This window comes from Oryctolagus cuniculus, chromosome 4 (genome assembly GCF_051225735.1).
Source record: "Oryctolagus cuniculus isolate XC-2025 breed Fujian yellow rabbit chromosome 4, ASM5122573v1, whole genome shotgun sequence".
Classification (NCBI taxonomy): Eukaryota; Metazoa; Chordata; class Mammalia; order Lagomorpha; family Leporidae; genus Oryctolagus; species Oryctolagus cuniculus.
Genome location: NC_142870.1, coordinates 60,623,068 through 60,642,388, shown reverse-complemented (window position 1 = coordinate 60,642,388; position 19,321 = coordinate 60,623,068). Strand labels below are relative to the sequence as shown.

The 19,321-nt window shown below is 37.5% G+C and overlaps 1 protein-coding gene across 14 annotated transcripts in view; it reads left to right on the top strand.

Annotated features, from left to right (window-relative positions):
• CBLB (Cbl proto-oncogene B) overlaps positions 1-19,099 on the top strand; it is a 234,226-nt gene extending 215,127 nt beyond the window's left edge. For all 14 annotated transcript variants that reach the window (XM_089330699.1, XM_070072025.2, XM_002716724.6 and 11 more), the window contains one exon: positions 15,162-19,099. In XM_089330699.1, the coding sequence (XP_089186825.1) occupies positions 15,162-15,421 (260 nt within the window). In that variant the 3' untranslated portion in view covers positions 15,422-19,099. The remainder of the gene's footprint in view (positions 1-15,161) is intronic.
• The last annotated feature ends 222 nt before the right edge of the window (positions 19,100-19,321 follow it).

Sequence of the window (19,321 nt, the reverse complement as noted above, 5' to 3'; positions counted from 1 at the left end):
AAACCTTACTTTGTTTAGTGCCTTTTGCTTTTTGAGGCACCTTTCTTTCTCTTCAAATAAAATAATAAGTACTTGCTACCTAAGAAAGTACTTTTATCATGTTTGCCATTTTGCTTATCAAGATTGCATTATAAGAGGAGTGCTTTCAAATTCTCCATGGAAAAGAAAAAAGATCAGAAAATATTTTTCGATCAGTTTGTAAAGTTGCATTATTTGATTCAAAATGTATTCATTTTTGGCACTGAATTTTGGTGTCGCATTTAAGACACTGATTAAGATACCTGTATCCCTACTGAGAGGCCTGCATTCAGTTCCCAGCTTTGGCTCCCAGTTCCAGCTATGTGCAAATATAGTCCCTGGGAGGCAGTAGAGAACAGGATAGAGGTCACATCTGGCTGTGTCTAGCCTAGCAAATGCTGTTGGCAAGCATTTGGAGAGTGAACCAGTGATGGGAGCTCTGTCAGGCTCTCGCCCTCGCTCTCGCTCCCTCTCATTCTCCCTCTGCCTCTCCTTCTCTCCCTCTCCCTCCCTCTTTCCCTCCCTCTCTCCCTCCCTCTTTCCCTCCCTCTCTCCCTCCCTCCTCTCTCCCTCTCTTCCTCTCTCCCTCTCTCCCTCTCTCCCTCTCTCCCTCTCCCTCTCCCCTATTTCTCTTCCTCTCAAATAAGTAAATAAAAATTAAAATAAATGACAACAGCAGTGGGCTTTGGGCCTAGAGGGTAAAGATGCAGGTTAAGACACCAGCAGCCCATTTGGGAGTGCTTGGATTCAGTTTGTGGCTCAGCTCCTGACTCCAGCTTCCTGTGATACAGACCCTGAGAAGAAGCAGGTAACGCCTCCCTTCAAAACAGAACTGAATTGGATTCTCAGCTCCTGATTTCAGCTGCACAGGGCCGTTGTGGGCATTCGGGGAGTTAACCAGCAAATAGGATCTATGTCTCTCCTCCTCCCTTGACCCCTACCATCTCCCATCCCTCCCTATCTCTCTCCCTTCTTTCTTTCAAATATAAACACATTTTTTTTCATTCTCTAACCTTTGTTTCTTCTTAAGAGATTTAGAAAATGTTTTTGTATATTTAAATGCTATGTGTTCTCTCTTTTCAATTAGCCAGGTAATTAAAATTAGCACTGAAGTGTTAATCATCATAGCTTATTTAGGGCCACTCTGTCACATGACTGCCAGCCAGCAAGTTGAGGAGAAACCATTGTATTAAATATAAACCATGTTTGTAATCATTAGTAATGAAACGCTGCTTTTCTCTCTTCATGAAACCTTCCGTGGCCACCCTGTCGAGTAGTTCCCCTGTATTCTGCACTCCTGGTCTTTCCTCTTTGCTTTATTTTTCTTCATACCACCTAAAATTTCATTATTTGTTTATTGGTTATTGTTTATTTGGCTACCTTCTCTACTGGAGTATTAACCTTTGAATTGATGAAGGTGGGTTGATCCACTGCTCGTCTTAGCTCAGGCTGCCACAGCAGAATACCATAACCTAGATGATTTAAACAGGAAACATTGCTTTCTGACAGTCCTGGAGGCTGGAAGGTCCAGTATCAAGGTGCTGCTGCTATGTGGTGGCCTCTAAGGGCCCTCTTCCTGGTTCACACATCACACCGGAGCGAGGGATTGCTATGGGTCACTTTTGTAAGAACACTAATCCCCTCATTAGAGTCCCACTCTCACGTCCAGATACCATCACACGGGGGAGCACGTTGAGGGGAATGTACAACATTCAGTGTGTAGCATTGCTTTATCTCCACGTGCTCAGAAGAACGTGCAGCACAGAATTTCTTGGGTGGATAGATAAATAGATGGGTAAGTAGATGAGTGAACAGAGATACTAAAGGAAGGAAGGAGATAGCTGATGTATGTGTTAAACTTAGCACACATGTTTTTTGCAGAACATCTGTGTCTGGTATTTGAAAACATCAGAGGCTTTCCTTAAATAGATTTGTATCTTATTTTAAGAGTTTGAGTTTTTAAGTTCAAACCACAGTTTACAGAAGATTTCTTAATACAATAGCCATGTATTTTATAATTTCTTTTTATAAATTTATTTTAAGGTATACAAATTTCATGTATTTCATATATACAGATTTAGGAACAGAGTGATACTTTCCTTCCCACCCTCCCTCCCGCCCATACTCCCACCCTTCTTCCACCTCCCTCTCCTGTTCTCACCTTTAATTTTTACAAAGATCTATTTTCAGTTTACTTTTTACTCATAATATTAATCCTACACTAAGTAAAGAGTTCAACAAATAGTAAGAAGAAGAAAACCCTGTTCCTCAACAGTAGAGACAAGGGCTCTAAACAATCATCAAATCTCAAAATACTGATTTCATGCTAATACATTACATTTTAGGTACACTGTTAGTTACAACAGATCAGGGAATGCTTGTGGCATCTGGTTTTGGAACTGGCTTATTTTACTAAGTATAATGGTTTCCAGTTGCATCCATTTTGTTGCAAAAGACAGGATTTAATCTTTTATAACTGAGTAGTATTCCATAGTGTATATATAACATAATTTCTTTATCCAGTCTTCATGTGATACACATGTGCACTGATTCCACATCTTAGCTATTTTGAATTGAGCTGCAGTGAACAAGGGGGCTACAGATAACTCTTTCATCTGCTGATTTCATTTTGTTTGGGTAAATTCTCAGGAGTAGGATGGCTGGGTCATACGGTAGATTTATTTTCAGATTTCTGAGGTATCTCCATACTGTGTTCCACAATGGCTGCATTAGTTGACATTCCCACCAACCGTGGATTAGGGTACCCTTTTCATCGGAATCAATATAATTAATGAGCTTCTTTGAGAATTACAAATTACCATCATGGTGATTCTTGAGTACATGTTGCCACACGTGGGAGATGCACAATTGCCTCTCTAGTTTTATAAATGTGTGTTCTGGCTTATAATTCAGGAAAAGAAAGACAAATCCTTATTAACCTTTTCAAGTTTTAGTTCATATTCTCTTTTCAGTGCTTCTTATCATTTGAAAATTCCAGATATATCTATAGGCAACCTATAGTGCTAGAAAAGAAACTAATAGATTTGATGACAAATCATGAAAATCAAGGGGAGAGACTATGTGTGACAGACTATATGTAATATAAGGAAGCAAGTTCTTTAAGGAAGTAATGTTAAAATATATCTTTGAGCAAAGTAATATGACTGATTTAAAATAATATATTCAGTACCGCCACCTCTAGGTTAAAAGAAATATATTCAAGTTATGAGAAGAGTTGTGGGCAAAACTATTTTCATAGCATCTTTACAGGTTGCTCCATAATATGTGGATGTTCTAGTGCCCAGAGGAGCATCATTCACATATATGATTTCAACTGGAATGAATTTCAATTAGCATTCCACTAGAAATTTCAGCAAGAACTTTGTATCACAGACCTTGTTGAAATATCCCCAAATAGCCATTTGCCAGAAATCGTAACTGGCTTTTACCTAAGAGATAAAATAGCCCTATGGTGATTACTTGGAGGGCCTTAGCTAGTAGTAACATCAAATATTTCAACCTACTAACATGGTCAAACCACGAAAAATAAGATACATTTTCCCAGCAGATGTTTGTTTGCCTACAGCTCACAGGGCTACTAGGCTGCCTACAAAGTTTGTTTCACATCTTCAGAGAGAATGCACCTGACTTTTTGGATGAAACATGAAACTCAAGGCTTATATGCCATCAGGATTCTGGTAGCCCTTTTTGTGGGTAACTAATCTGTTTTCATTAAGGACTTTCTAAAAATGACTGTATGATGATTCTAGTATGATTGCTGAACCATATGAACTCAATTTTCTTTTTTATGGCTGTCTGAACAATTGATGATGACTCATTTATGTACATACATCCCACAAAAAAAAAGTAATTCTGAAGAAATCTAAAGTAGACTTTCATTGACTTGGGTTAAAAATGCCTTCCTTGTCCTGTTACCTAATGTTGGTGTTTACATGTATATCTACATACACAAAAGTGCTTAACAAAGTGCTTATTCCTCCCAAAGAAATTTTTTTATAATTTTCTTAAAAGTCATATGTGTATGTTAGAGATAGTTAATCAGATATAAGAGGATTTTATCTGCCTGTTAAACTCACATATTCCTCCATGTGGGTAAAGTGTCTTTGCTAACAGTCTGCTGTTTTCTTACACTGGATATATTACTTACATGGTGTTCAGGTCTGTAAAGCTATGTGTGAACTTTACAAACTTTCTCTTCTAAGATATATTCTGCTACAATTTGGATTCTTTAAAAACTCCATAATGTTTGTGCTGATGAAGTATAGCAATAATTCTTGAAAAGACTTTTTATATTGTTAGCCTTTAGAAGGCAGCTCAAGGTTATATGAAAACAGTGCTGTAATCTTAGCTCAATTCATGTTAAATTTATTTACAACCAGTGAAAGATCTTATTGTCAAGTATGCCAACAAAATAAAGGAGATCTCATTAAAAAGGAGTTAATTCCATTCCTACTTTTCCTTTACATTTCAAAGAAAAATGGTTGGAATGTTGAATGAATGGTGTATTTGGACCAAATATTCTGTAAGATTTCAATTGGAGAGCATCGATTCACTTCACACAAGGGTTAAAATTGTATATTGTCATTAGTGATAAGATGATTGAAGTTATGTGTGTGTGTGTGTGTGTGTGTGTAAGTTGTCATTTGTTTTGTGTTTCAAAAAAAGAAAATTGCACTGTTGTTGAGTTTTACCAGAGTTTAACTTTCTAATATGCTTGCTCCTTCTTATATACAGCTTCAGGGTTTTTTTTGTTAATTTATTTTTACTAAGAGTTAGAAAGAGAGAAAGAGAATGTGAGTGAGTGAGCACTGGTTCACTGCCCACATGCTTACAATGGCTGTGATTGGGCTGGGTCGAGCTCCAGAGCTGAGAAAACAATCCAGTTTGCCACGTGAGTGACAAGAAACCATTGACTTGAGCCTTCATCACTGCCTTCCAGTGTCTACATTAGTGTGAAGCTAGTTAGGAAATGGAGCCAGATATTGAACCCAGTCACTCTAGTGTGGGATATAGATGCCCATAATGGCATCTTAACTATTAAGCCACATATCCATCCCTAGCTTCAATTTTAAAAATAGAGAATACTTAGATAATTCTTTAATTTGCTTGGATATATTTAAAATACAGTGTATTTAAAGTTTTTTTTAAACTTATTTTTCATTTAGTGAAACTGTTTTAAATCATGTCCTACTATAATTAGTCTATCTGTTGTGGCAGAAATTCAGACTTAAGGCATAAGTGAGTTATATCAATTGAGCCAACTTATAATTGAATAACAAGATTATAACTACAATGGGCTTAAGATTTCTTGTACTTCCTGATCAGTTAAATCCATGATATATTTTTTCTAATTCTCATCTGTTTAGTTTTATAAATCAGTAGTCTAAAAGTTTGGCTGTCCATCCTCAGAATCGTCATTGATAAGAGGTTATATCTCATAATATAAAGAGTGCCACTTTATAAGATCTTTTAAGCACTTACAATAGGCCAAATACTATGCTATTTGGTATAGCATATATTACTATAGATATATATGTGAATTAAGTAATTTAATATGCAGCCAACCTATAATATGCATAATTTATACTTATACACATAACAACATAGTATATTTGTATGACAATCTGTATTATGTGTTTACAGCAATATATTTATATATTGAATATGAATATGAGTATCCATGGATTTAAAAAAATTTTGGACAAGAATAAACTTTCTTTTAATTCCATTTTCCAATAACTTTTTGAAATACCTTGATATATGGTTATATAACATAATATATAAATGCATATACTTTTAGTATAATATATAAATATTTATATATATATACACACACAAAGAGTTTTTTCTTTCTTTTTTTTAATTTTTTTTAAACTTTTATTTAATGAATATAAATTTCCAAAGTACAGCTTATGGATTACAGTGGCTTCCCCCCCATAACGTCCCTCCAACCCACAACCCTCCTCTTTCCCACTCCCTCTCCCCTTCCATTCACATCAAGATTCATTTTCGATTCTCTTTATATACAAAAGATCAGTTTAGCATACATTAAGTAAAAATTTCAACAGTTTGCTCCCACACAGAAACATAAAGTGAAAAATACTGTTTGAGTACTAGTTATAGCATTAAATCACAATGTACAGCACACTAAGGACAAAGATCCTACATGAGGAGTAAGTGCACAGTGACTCCTGTTGTTGACTTTACAAATTGACACTCTTGTTTATGGCCTCAGTAATCACCCTAGGCTCTTGTCATGAGCTGCCAAGGCTATGGAAGCCCTCTGAGTTCACTGATTCTGATAATTTTTAGACAAGGGCATGGTCAAAGTGGAAGTTCTCTCCTCCCTTCAGAGAAAGGTACCTCCTTCTTTGATGACCCATTCTTTCCACTGGAATCTCACTCGCAGAGATCTTTCATTTAGGTTTTTTTTTTTTTTTTTTTTTTTTTTGCCAGAGTGTCTTGGCTTTCCATGCCTGAAATAGTCTCATGGGCTTTTCAGCCGGATCCGCATGCCTTAAGGGCTGATTCTGAGGCCAGAGTACTGTTTAGGACATCTGCCATTCTATGGGTCTGCTGTGTATCTCACTTCCCATGTTGGATCATTCTCTCCCTTTTTGATTCTATCAGCTAGTATTTGCAGACACTATTCTTGTTTATGTGATCCCTTTGGTTCTTAGTCCTATCATTATGATCAATTGTGAACAGAAATTGATCACTGGGACTAGTGAGATGGCATTGGTACATGCCACATTGATGGGATTGAATTGGAATCCCCTGGTATGTTTCTAACTCTACCGTTTGAGGTAAGTCAGCTTGAGCATGTCCCAAATTGCACATCTCTTCCCTCTCTTATTCCCACTCTTACATTTAACAGCAATCACTTTTCAGTTAAGTTTCAGCACTTAAGAAGAATTGTGTATTGATTACAGTATTCAACCAAAAGTATTAAGTAGAACAAACAAAAAAAATACTAAGAGGAATAACATATCAAGTTGCTCATCAACAGTCAGGGTGAGGGCTGATCACTATGAGAAACGGTGACTTGATCAGAGTTTTTTCTTTCTTTTTCAATTTTTTTTCTGGGAGAGATTTTATATTCCTCATAACAACTCTGAAATTAATATTATTACAACAAAGTTGAGTAATTTACCCAAGGTATAAAAGCTAGTCAGTACCAGTCTGATAGAAATAAAATTAGTTCTTTTTCATTAAGCTGTGCACATTTATTTTTTAATTAATAATATTTAGTCAATGCAAAATCAAGTTAAAAAAATCACACATACAAAATAAAGATTGCTCAACCGAGTTTAGAAATTACTCAGTGATAATGTCAAATAAGGACAATAGTAGTTACGACACAAGAAGGGGTGGTATTAGAAAGAATAAAACTATTTCAGATTTCAAACCCTGGATTCTGATCATTCTCCACATGACTCGTGCAAGCCATTCACTCTGTATTTTCTCCCTTTCCACATGAGCAGAATCAGCCTCTGCCTCTCCGTCTTAGATCCTTGGTTATCTCAGGACTATGAAACTGGCAGATGGGATCTGAGGCTATTTTGTTGTTTCTAATTACGAAAATAGTATACTAACATTGAAATTTTAAATTAATTACAGAAACAAAAAGAAAAAACACAGTTTAACCTTACCATCAATAGAAACATCAATGCCAAAATAGAATGCTTGTTTCTAATGTTTTAATGTGTACCTCTTCCTTTAGTTAAGGACATACACAATATGCCAATTCTATGCCTGTTCCATTTAACATTGCGTCATAGTATCTTACCACATCATTAATTTTTAATATGTGACATTTTAAATTATTATATGATTGTCTGCCATTATTGTATGCTGTCAAACATTATTACAGTGTTTTAAAAGTCAGATATGTTAACTTTATATGCACATACACATTAAATGTCTTTGCTTTTGTTTAGAAATATAGACAGTATATTAATTATTGTTGAGTGGAACTTAGTATAACCAATAGAAAATGGGAAAGTGTATTCATCAGTACAGTAGCACTTGCTTCTTAGACACATCTTTCCAGAAATGGACCCAAAACCCCCAAACTTGAGATGAGGGAAATAGTAAGGACTTTTTAGTGGTTAAATAATTGACTGTCACTAATGTGGAGGGTAGATTACAGAGATGTAATCAGCCATGTGGATTATGTAGACATACAGCACTATGTCTCACTTTTATTGTTATATCTTAGTCTGCCATAGGAGCCTTTCTAGACCTTTACTTTTTCCTAATTGTCACATGCCTCTCACAACAAAATAGTTTAATACCATGCATATGTTTTCTCTGTGTAGGCTGTTTGGGGTCCCAGACTATTGCAGCAGCTAAGATTTTTTTCTGTCCTTCAGTTACCAGATTTTACTCCCTTGGGAGCAATATTACTCACCCCCATGCCCACTTCTAGATTGCATTGACCCAGAGTAAGCATCTAGGCCTTATTCCCATCTCGTTTCCATCAAGCTAATTACCATGACTTCCAGGACTTTTCTCTGTATCTTTGCTCTTTTCTGTGCTCAGAAAATGAAAACTGAATCAAGATTTACACCTCAATCACAGCTTGCAAATCTTGAAGAATTCACTCTGAACAGCACAAGGACTGGAGCATTGGCTAGATGTATACAACTAGATGCAGGAAATTACTTCAAGCCCTATTTTACCTCAGCATTCATGGAAGCATCACATTTTACTCCTTGGTAAATCCATATTCATTTCAGTATTTAAAAATACAAATGTCCTCACATCCCTTTCTAACATTGGCGCCCCAGGAACGTGTACTATTTATGTCTGTGGCTCCACACTCACTTAGGTACTGTTGCCATTGATCCTTGGAGTTCAGAAGTACCATGAGCATGGACAGCAGCACTAGAGTAAGCACGTCGTTTCACGGTAACTGTGTTTGAAGGATGACGTTTATTTAAGTAAGGAAACATCTGTAGTTTGATAAATTCATTGTCATTCCAATGTGTTCCCTAGCTGCAGTGTTCATAACACTGGGCATTCCGAGGTGGTTTCATCTTTCGTCGTCTTCCTTGACTGCGTATTTGATCTAAAACGCCAAAGTAAATGAGGACCTGCTGTCCTCTACATTTGGATATTTTGAGAAAGAACCAGTAGGAAAAGTGAATCTGCCTCTGAGCTTTAGAAAGACGTAGATGTAATGATTTTCAGTGATGTGTGTGACAATCAGCGTGGGAATGATTGTCTCTCAGTGGCCCCCTCCCTTTGTTAACAGCTTCTATTATTAATTCAGGATATCAACAGTTCTAGCTTGTTAATATTTTGCTTCAGGGTTTTCTGTTGAATCAACCAACTCACAACAAATTCCGTATTTGTTCCTCTTCCACAATTCTCTGGCATTTATGTTACTTATTTTACAGTAAGCTGTTCCATATCTTTTGAGGATAGCAGTTATCATTATAGATGTGAATCTTTTATCCTATCTTTTTTAATGGTCTCCTCAGTACACATTCTGTATAATACATGAATTGATTATTATGGCACCTGACTGAGGATAGAGATAAATAATGCATTTAAAAATGGAGGTACAGAAGTATCTTTGGAGAACATGGATTATAAAAATAAATTGTGGGGCCGGTGCTGTGGTGCAGTGCATTACAGCCCCAGCCTGAAGTGCTGGCATCCCATATGGGCACCAGTTCTAGTCCCGGCTGCTCCTTTTCCAATCCAGCCCTCTGGTATGGCTTGGGATATCTGTAGAAGATAGCCCAAGTTCCTGGTACCCTGCACCCACATGGGAGACCTGAGGAAGCTCCTAGCTCCTGGCTTCGCATTGGTGCAGCTCAGGCCATTGCCACCATCTAGGGAGTGAACCAGCAGATGGAAGGCCTCACTCTCTGTACCTCTCTCTGTAACTCTTTCAAATAAATAAAATAAATCTTGAAAAAAAAAAAGTGAATTGCTTTCCCCAAGGTCTCTAAAAATCTTACTGGCCAAACTGAGATGCGTCCAGCCAATCTCAAGTCCCTGTATGATAGTCCTCTTCTCTCCATCTATTCTCTGTTGTAGTGATGAGTTGCCTATTTCAGAATTACACTACCTAATTAGACCAGACATAGGATTAGGATATATTTAAGTTAATTAAATATTGAGGAAAACATAGAAGTTTGCAACAGATGATAAGAAGTTCCAAGTTTCTATCTTATTTCCAGTTAGATTAATAGAATTTAACCTCTGAGCATTTGTCCAATTCTAAAGAGATGCTAGCACTATTTGGTGGAAATCAATTTTGATTCAGGACAATGAGGACTAGGATTAAATGAATTGTGATATGTGAGATTAAGATTTAAATGGTAAGTTATGTCAATTGAGAAAATTGATATTTACTTTGAGAGAGTTTTTCTTTTATTTTTAAGATTTTATTTATTTGTTTTTTTATCTAGAAACATTTTATTTAAGGTATATAAACTTCACGCATTTCATATATACAAATTTAGGAACATAATGATTCTTCCCACTCTACCCTCCCTCTCACACACATTCCCAGTCTTCTTCTCCAACCTTTCCTATTCCCATTCTTATTTTTTTACAAAGATCTATTTTCAATTAACTTCATACTCATAAAATTAAACCTATACTAAGTGAAGAGTTCAACAACTAGTAAGAAAAAAAAGTGTTCCTCAACAGTCAAGACGAGAACTGTTCAAAATCATCGTTTCTCAAACTGTCAGTTACACTTCTATAGATTACCTTTTAGGTACTCTATAAGTTACCACAGGGAGAACATATGGTGTTTGTCTTGGGGCACTGGCTTATTTCACTAAGTATGATGGTTTTCAGTTGTATCCATTTTGTTGAATGACAGGATTTCATTTTTTTCTTATTGCTGTGTAGTATTTCATGGTATGCATATACCATGATTTCTTTTATCCATTCTACAGGTGATGGACATCTGAGTTGGTTTCATATCTTCACTAATGTGAATTGAGCTGCAGTAAACATGGGGGTACAGATAACTCTTTCATATGCTGATTTCATTTCCTTTGGGTAAATTTTCTGTAGTTGGATGACTGGGTCATATGGTAGATCTATATTCAGATTTCTGAGGTATCTCTATACCGTCTTCCACAATGGCTGCATTAGTTTACATTCCCACCCATCAGTGGGATAGAATATCTTTTCCCCCATATCCTCACCAGCATTTGATTGTTGATTTCTATATGAAAGCATTCTAATTTTTTGGGGTGGTTTTGATTTACATTTCCCTGATGGCCAGTGATCCTGAACATTTTTTCATTTGTCTGTAAGTCATTTGAATCTTCCTTTTTTGAAAAATGCCCATTTCCTAACTAGTTTGTTTGGTTTAGTTTGTTGAGCTCTTTATAGATTCTAGACATTAATCCTTTATCAGTTTCATAGTTTGCAAATAATTTCTCCTTTTCTGTCGGTTGCCTCTTCACTTTGCTGAGTGTTTCTTTTGCAGTACAGAAGCTTCTCAATTTGATGTAATCCCATTTGTCAATTTTGGCTTTGTCTATGTTTTTGGGGTCTTTTCCAAGAAGCTTTGCCCATGCCGATGTCTTGCAGGGTTTTTTCTTTCTTTTTTTTTTTTTTTTTAATGACATTGTCTTCAACATCTGTCATGACTTCTCCTTGGAATTCTTTAACATCATTTCCTTCAATTGATATTTGAAATTTTTTTGTATGTCTTGGTACTTTTATCAAAATCAGTTGGCTGTATATACGTGGATTAATTGTTCTATTTGTCTCCTTTTATGCCAGTACCAGGTGTTTTAATTGCTATAGCTTTGTAATGTGCTTGGAAGTCAGGTAATGCGATGTCTCAAACTTGGTTTCTGTCCCCCACCCCTCAGCATTGCTTTGGCTATTCTGGGTCTCTTATGATTCCATATGAAGTTTAAGATTGTTTTTTCTAAACCTGTAAAAAATGTCATCGGTATTTTGATGGCGATAGCATTGAATCTGTAGATGGCTTTAGGTAGTATAGACATTTTAATGATACTGATTTTTCTAATCCATGAGCAAGGAATATCTTTCCATTTTTTGTGTCCTGATGATTTCTTTCGTCAATGTTTGATAATTCTCATTGTAGAGATTTTTTTTAACTTTTATTTAATGAATATAAATTTCCAAAGTACAGCTTATGGATTAAGTGGCTTCCCCCCCAATAACATCCCTCCCACCCGCAACCCTCCCCTTTCCCGCTTCCTCTCCCCTTCCATTCACATCAAGATTCATTTTCAATTCTCTTTATATACAGAAGATCAGTTTAGCATATATTAAGTAAAGATTTCAACAGTTTGCACCCACATGGAAACACAAAGTGAAAAATACTGTTTGAGTACTAGTTATAGCATTAAATCACAATGTACAGCACACTAAAGACAAAGATCCTACATGAGGAGTAAGTGCACAGTGACTCCTGTTGTTGACTTAACAATTTGACACTCTTGTTTATGGCATCAGTAATCACCCTAGGCTCTTGTCATGAGTTGCCAAGGCTATGGAAGGCTTTTGAGTTCACCGACTCTGATCATATTTAGACAAGGTCGTAGTCAAAGTGGAAGTTCTCTCCTCCCTTCAGAGAAAGGTACCTCCTTCTTTGATGGCCTGTTCTTTCCACTGGGATCTCTGGGATCTCACTCACGGACATCTTTCATTTAGTTTTTTTTTTTTTTTTTCCAGAGTGTCTTGGCTTTCCATGCCTGAAATACTCTCATTGTAGAGATTTTTGACACCTTTGGTTAAATTTTTTCCTAAATATTTAATTTTTTATATATGCGGCTATTTTGAATGGGATTTCTTTCTGGATTTCTCTTTCAGTGAGTTTATCATTAGGATATAAAAAGGCTACTTTTTTGTATATTTATTTCGTGACCTGCAACATTACTGAATTGGTTTATCAGTTCTAACAGCTTTTTGGTGGTTTCGAGATTTTTCCATATACGACATCGTGTACTCAGGTAACATGGATATTTTCACTTCCTCTTTTCCAATTTTGATGGCCTTTATTTCTTTCTCCTCCCTAATTGCTCTTGCTAAGACTTCCAGTACTGTAAAGAATAAGACACATGAAAATCGACATTGTTGTCTGGCTCCAGATCTGTGGGGGAAGTGCTTTCAGCTTTTCCCCTTCAGTTTGATGTTGGCTGTTGGTTTGTAATGTATAGCCTTTGTAACTTCAAGGTACCATCATTCTGTACCTAATTTGTGGAGGGCTTTTATCATAAAGGGATGTGAATATTGCCAAGTACTTCCTCTGCATGTATTGAAGTGACCAGATAGCTTTTGTTTTTCATTCTGTTGATGTGACTTATGACATGTATTGATTTGTGAATATTGAACCACCCTTACATCTCTGGGAAAAAGCCTATGTGATCGTGATGTGTAATCATTTTTGTATGGTATTGGATTCAGTTTGCTAGTATTTTATTGAGACTTTTTGCATCTATGTTCGTCAAGAACATAGGTCTGTGGTTTACTTTTCATGTAGTATCTTTTTGCTTGGTTTTGGTATCAGAGTGATGCTGCTCTCATAAATAGAATTTGGCAGAGTTCCAATCTGTTCAGAAATATGTCTATTCCAGGGTTGGAGATAATCCAGATTTTTACTGCCTACATAGTTTTTTGATTTAATCTGTGTGTGTATGGCATGTGTACACGTGTGTATTCTTCCTTGCTTACATCGGTTTCCTGAATTATGTTTACTTGTTTTTTTCCAAGCAAAGAATTGCTTTCCCTCAAATAAAATTAGCAAGCTACAAATTCTACTGCATGAATTATAACAGTCTTGCAAAGTTGATAGGCTCTTGTTTCTTGCCTTCCCACCCGCCAAGGATAGATTCAGTTTCTTGCCATGACATCTACAATGCCGTGTGTGTGTGTGTGTGTGTGTACCACAGTATATAGATAAGTGGAAATCCATAATGAAAGTGCCTGTCAGTTTAGCTCACCCATGCCCTGAGGATCTGTATAACACATGGACTGTAATTACTTTTCATTTTTCTCAAGACTACCATGTATTCGTGGGCATAATGGCATTCAGTTAACTCTGAGAAACTCATTAGAGGGCTAATCTAGAACCCAATTCTGCACTCTGTTTCATCCATTTCCTTTTTTCTCAAGCAAATCTTTCTCTAATGCAGAGCACTGAGTTTACTTCTTTTTTTAAAGATTTATTTGATATGTTTGAAAGTCAGAGTTACACAGAGAGAGAAGGAGACCAGAGAGAGAGAGGGGTCTTCCATCTGCTGGTTCACTCTCCAGTTGGCTGCACTGATCTGAAGCCAGGAGCGAGGAGCTTCCTCTGGGTCTCCCACATGGGTGCAGGGGCCCAAGGACTTGGGCCATCTTCTACTGCTTTCCCAGGCCATAGCAGAGAGCTGGATTGGAAATGGAGCTGCTGGGACTTGAACCGGCACCCATATGGGATACTGGCACTGCAGGTGGCAGCCTTACCCGCTATGCCACAGCGCTGGCCCCCTGAGTTTACTTCTGTTCAGCCTATTAATTTAACAGTAAAGTCACAGTAACTGCAAGTTTCTTTTCCATTTTTTCCCCTTAGCGTCAGTAAGGCTTAGCGTTAAGTTGTACAATCACATAGGAAGAGACCCTACAAAGCACATTTTCGTAGCAGTTTTTCTGTGACAGGGTTGGGAAGGAGGCCCTGTTAGAGAAGGCTCTGCCGTGAATGTCGGTAGGCTAGCAAAGAACGAGCTGCCTGTAGTGGGAAGCTCTGCAGATTGTCCCTTCAGGGACAAGCAGCCACCACTGTGCTCCCAGAAGAAGGGTGGACTGTATTACCTAACAAAGTGAAAGTCTTAATTTTTTACCCAGTTTTGATCTTTTTTTCCATGTGTCATCAAGAGTAACCTGTACAATTGGTAATAATTTGCTAATTGCTCAGTTGTACTAGCAATGACATTTCACTTACATTTTCTAATGTTTGAAATGGAGGTGCTATTATGTATCCCAAAATAGTACAAGGGGGGAGGGGTAGGTTTGTAAAAATAACAAAAATAATATTGTAACAGAAAATGATCAGCTAATACTAGTGTGTTATGGTGTCTGCATTTTCATCTCAGTGTTTCAATATCTCTCTTTACAAACCTACACAGATGGTTCACAAGCACCAGCCAGACCCCCCAAGCCACGGCCCCGCAGGACTGCACCAGAAATTCACCACAGAAAGCCCCATGGGCCTGAGGCAGCATTAGAAAACGTCGATGCAAAAATTGCAAAACTCATGGGCGAAGGCTATGCCTTTGAAGAAGTGAAGAGAGCCTTGGAGATCGCCCAGAATAACGTGGAAGTAGCCCGCAGCATCCTCCGAGAATTCGCCTTCCCTCCTCCAGTCTCCCCACGTCTAAATCTATAGCAGCCAGGGCTGGAGTCGCCAACATGAAAAGCAGTTGAGAGATAATCCTGCAGTGTGGAAGGGAGAGGAGCGAGGTGGAGCGAGGAGAGACGGTGTCGCGCTCAGGCAGCGCCTGGGGGAGCTCCCACTGGGTGTGCAGCTTCTCGGAGCACAGCTGCTTGCTCAGGATGTCCACGGCCGCCGCGGCTTCCTTGTTTTTGCTAGCCATACTTCGAAATCAGGGTTGAACTGACAAACATAATTTAAAGACGTTTACTTCCCTTGAACTTTGAATCTGTGAAATGCTTTTCCTTGTTTACAAGTTAGCGAAGTTGCAGTTCGTTTTGGGTTTTGTTTTCTGTACTGTGTCCTGGACAAAACCTTTGTAGAATAGTCAGGTCTGCTGTAACATCTCCTACCTAACCCCTTGCTGTCCATGTCAGCAACTGAATCTCCTGTTGGTTCTCCGCCTTCATGTCCCCCAACCCGGGTCCAGTTCCATTTCTCTCATTTACACGATGCTTTAAAGGTTCTGATTGTCAACATATCAAACCAATGCAAAAAAGAAAAGTGTGTGTTCTTCACTACTGAGTCTGTTCTTCAGAAACCGTCACTGTTGAGAGATGAGAAAAACCTGAATGTATAAAGCATTTATTTGTCAATAAACTGCCTTTTATAAGGGGATTTTACATAATGTAGAGGAGCTTCCCTTTTTAGTGTTCAAGTTTCATGACCTTGAATCTGCCCTGTTCTCATCTCTGTCATCCTAGGGGCATAAAAATCTAAGATATTAGAAAGCAACTACTGCAGATGGGGGGAAATACACTCGCTCACACAGGACAATGCTGTCATATGCTACATAATGAGGTCTCCTGATATTTGTGCCTGGGTTACTTTGAGGCACTCAGAAAATGAGGGCCATTCCCCAACACATATTAATAATAACTTCCAGATAAAATTATGAACATACCTTTCCCAACATGTAATAGAGTTAATTTCCTGTTTGAACAATTACACTCTGATTCCTAACTGGTGGTGTTCATACTGCAGTAGAAACATTAAATCCTTTATGCACTCAGTGCCAAAACTACTGTGGCAGTGTTTTTTGCTAAGTTCCTAGTAATTTTCTCTCTGCAATCAAATTAGACTTCATATTTAATTTGTAGAGTCACCCATTGTTTCACATTGCTCCATCCAATCAGGTCAAAGAAATGTAATAAGGTTGTGTTCTTTTTTGGAAAATGGTGGTTCCTCAGAATCCAGGTTAACTATTTTCAATGAATCTATAAATATGTTTTGAGTATCAGTTGCGTGTCTGGCACCGTTGGGCACTAGTTCTAACCTGACTCCAGCATGGTGCTTTGTTCTTTATCCGTGTCTTCGATGACAAAATCTCTGCTGCGTGAAACCTGCCAGGCTGATACACAAGCTGCAGAATTTCCCAGCAGTTTGCTTCTTTGGTTCCTAAACACAAGTTAGTTGTAACATTAAGACAGAACATCTTTGAGTCAAAGGTGAGAACCCAGTTTTTCTCATCTGGACTAACTGTGGGTATGTTCCACACCTTTTTTTTTTTTTTTTTAAGGTTTATTTACTCATTTATTTGAAAGGCAGAGTGAGGCAGAGAGAGAAAGGGTGAGATCCTGCATTTGGTGGTTCATCTCCTAAAATCCCTAATAGCTGGGACTGAGCCAGGTGGAAGCCAGGAGTCAGGAACTCCGTCTAGGTCTCTCACAGCAGTGGCAAAGACCCGAGTACCTGGCCTTCATCCACTGCCTCCCACAATGCTGATGAGTGGGAAGTTGGATCCGAAAGAGGCAGGACCCGATCCCAGGCACTCCAGTATGGGCTGGGGAGAGCCCAAGCTCTGGCTGCTTAACTCACTCCAACACAAGACCTTCCCCAAACACACCTTTCCAAACTTCATACCCAGTGTCACAGAAAGGATGTTCCAGGTTCTGAGTCCCCCTTCTCTGCTTGAAAAAGCACAACCATACATCTGATAAATCTGTTAGAAGTTAATCTCCAAAACTTGAAAGATGGCCAGGTTGCCTGGAAAGAGAAACTAACACATTCCTTTGCAAAGTGATGGTGCCGGTTCTTGAAAGTCTGGCTTTCATGGTATGAGATATCTGAGAAATTCTGGGCCTTGGACGTTTGTGCTCTTGTGTATGAATTTCTTCAGTGATTCTGAGCTGGCTATTTCCCTTAAGAGGAATTCATAATTTGCCTTGGATGTTCTTTCTGTGAGTAGGTATATGAATGCATTTTTTATACTTATTAAAATTGGTTGGCTGCTTCTGTTTATGAGCTCAATGTTATGTCATCATGGTTTTCATATATTTTATGAGTTTCTGATGGGATATTGGAATAACACTGTATATTTTGGCCTTTTTGTGTCTTTCTGATCAGGGGTACAGTTGACAAGCCAAATGATTCCACTTCGTTCTGATAACATTGTTATAGCTTTCTTAATAGATTGGGGAATGATGTAAAATAGGAATGTCAGAAAACATAGTATGTTCTCATTAAGTTTTCATAATATGTGAGGATGTCCCATGAGAATTTTAAAAGCTGGGGGATGATATAGTAAATTTGGACCTGAAATTTTTTTAAGAACTTTTACATGTCTCCACCAAACCCTCTCTGTATCTTTTAGTCAATAGCAACCATTGGTTTTGTTATTAAAAAGAATTAACAACTCATATGGAAAAAGGGAAACTTCTGTCAAACACTGCCATGAAAAGCCCTTTGCTACCGATTGCCTGTGACATCACACTCAAAAAGATGTTTTGAGGAAATAAACCAAAATATTTTTGGTTCAGACTTTATTTCTCTATGATTGAAAAAGTTAAACATGCATCTCTTTTCTGAAGATTAGGAAATATTGTTAGTTAAGCCAGTGTTTCATGTAGTCTAAAAGAGCAAGCAAATCGTAGCTAAGATTATCCCTCTCCCTACCAAACATGTCCTAAGGCTAGAAGGACCTATGCTCAGTGATGTCAGTGGTGTGATAGTACCTCCATAATCTGCTTTTGTCTCCTGATAGCTGATACAGCCTGGCCTAATTTTCTAGAATTGAATCAAAGCAGTTGATAGTTAACTTGAACTTCTCTCCACAATAAAATCTCCAGCTCTTCTTACCCATTATCCTTGTCTACATGCAAACAGTTTTAATCAGCCCTAATTACAACTTCAGAGGGCCCATTTGTTAACTCAGTATTTCACACACCAAGAATACTTGCAAAATTTCTTCATAATGTGAAGTTTTAAATTTCCAGTTCCAGAAGCGTTTCCTACAGTTTGGGTATTATTCTTCCTCTTAGTTTTTTCAACTTGAAGCTTTATTTTGCACTCATTTATGTAACCTGATTAAAATTTTAATTTCTTTCTTAGCTGACAGATATGGAAGCAAATTACAGCCCGACTTAAATGGTTACAAATGCCTGTTGACCTGGAATTTAGTGCTTCTAGAAAAAGTGTCCAGAAAAGACAGCAACAGAGTGAAGGGTTTTCTTCCCAATTACTGTTTTATTGGATTTTTTAAATGCCTTTTTAAAACTTGTTTAATGTGGCAAAATAATTATGTATTCCATTAATTTATATTTTATTCATTCTTTTTTCAGTTCTGGTTATTATGTAACCTCAAGTACTTTATCTGTTCTTTTGAGGTATTTTATAAAATGAATGTTAACAAAATGTGGAGTTGGTACTTTATTTTTTCCAATGAACACAACCACTTCAGAACATTTCTGTGTTGTAGTTTTTCTTCTTCATGTTGAGAAAAAAGTTGTATGAGCTAATTGGACACCATAGTAAGTACAAGGCACCCATCCTACATGATTTAGTTGACAGATACCAAAACTATAATTTTTAAGATGATGTAATAGATAAACTTCTCAACCATGTCATAAACCTGAA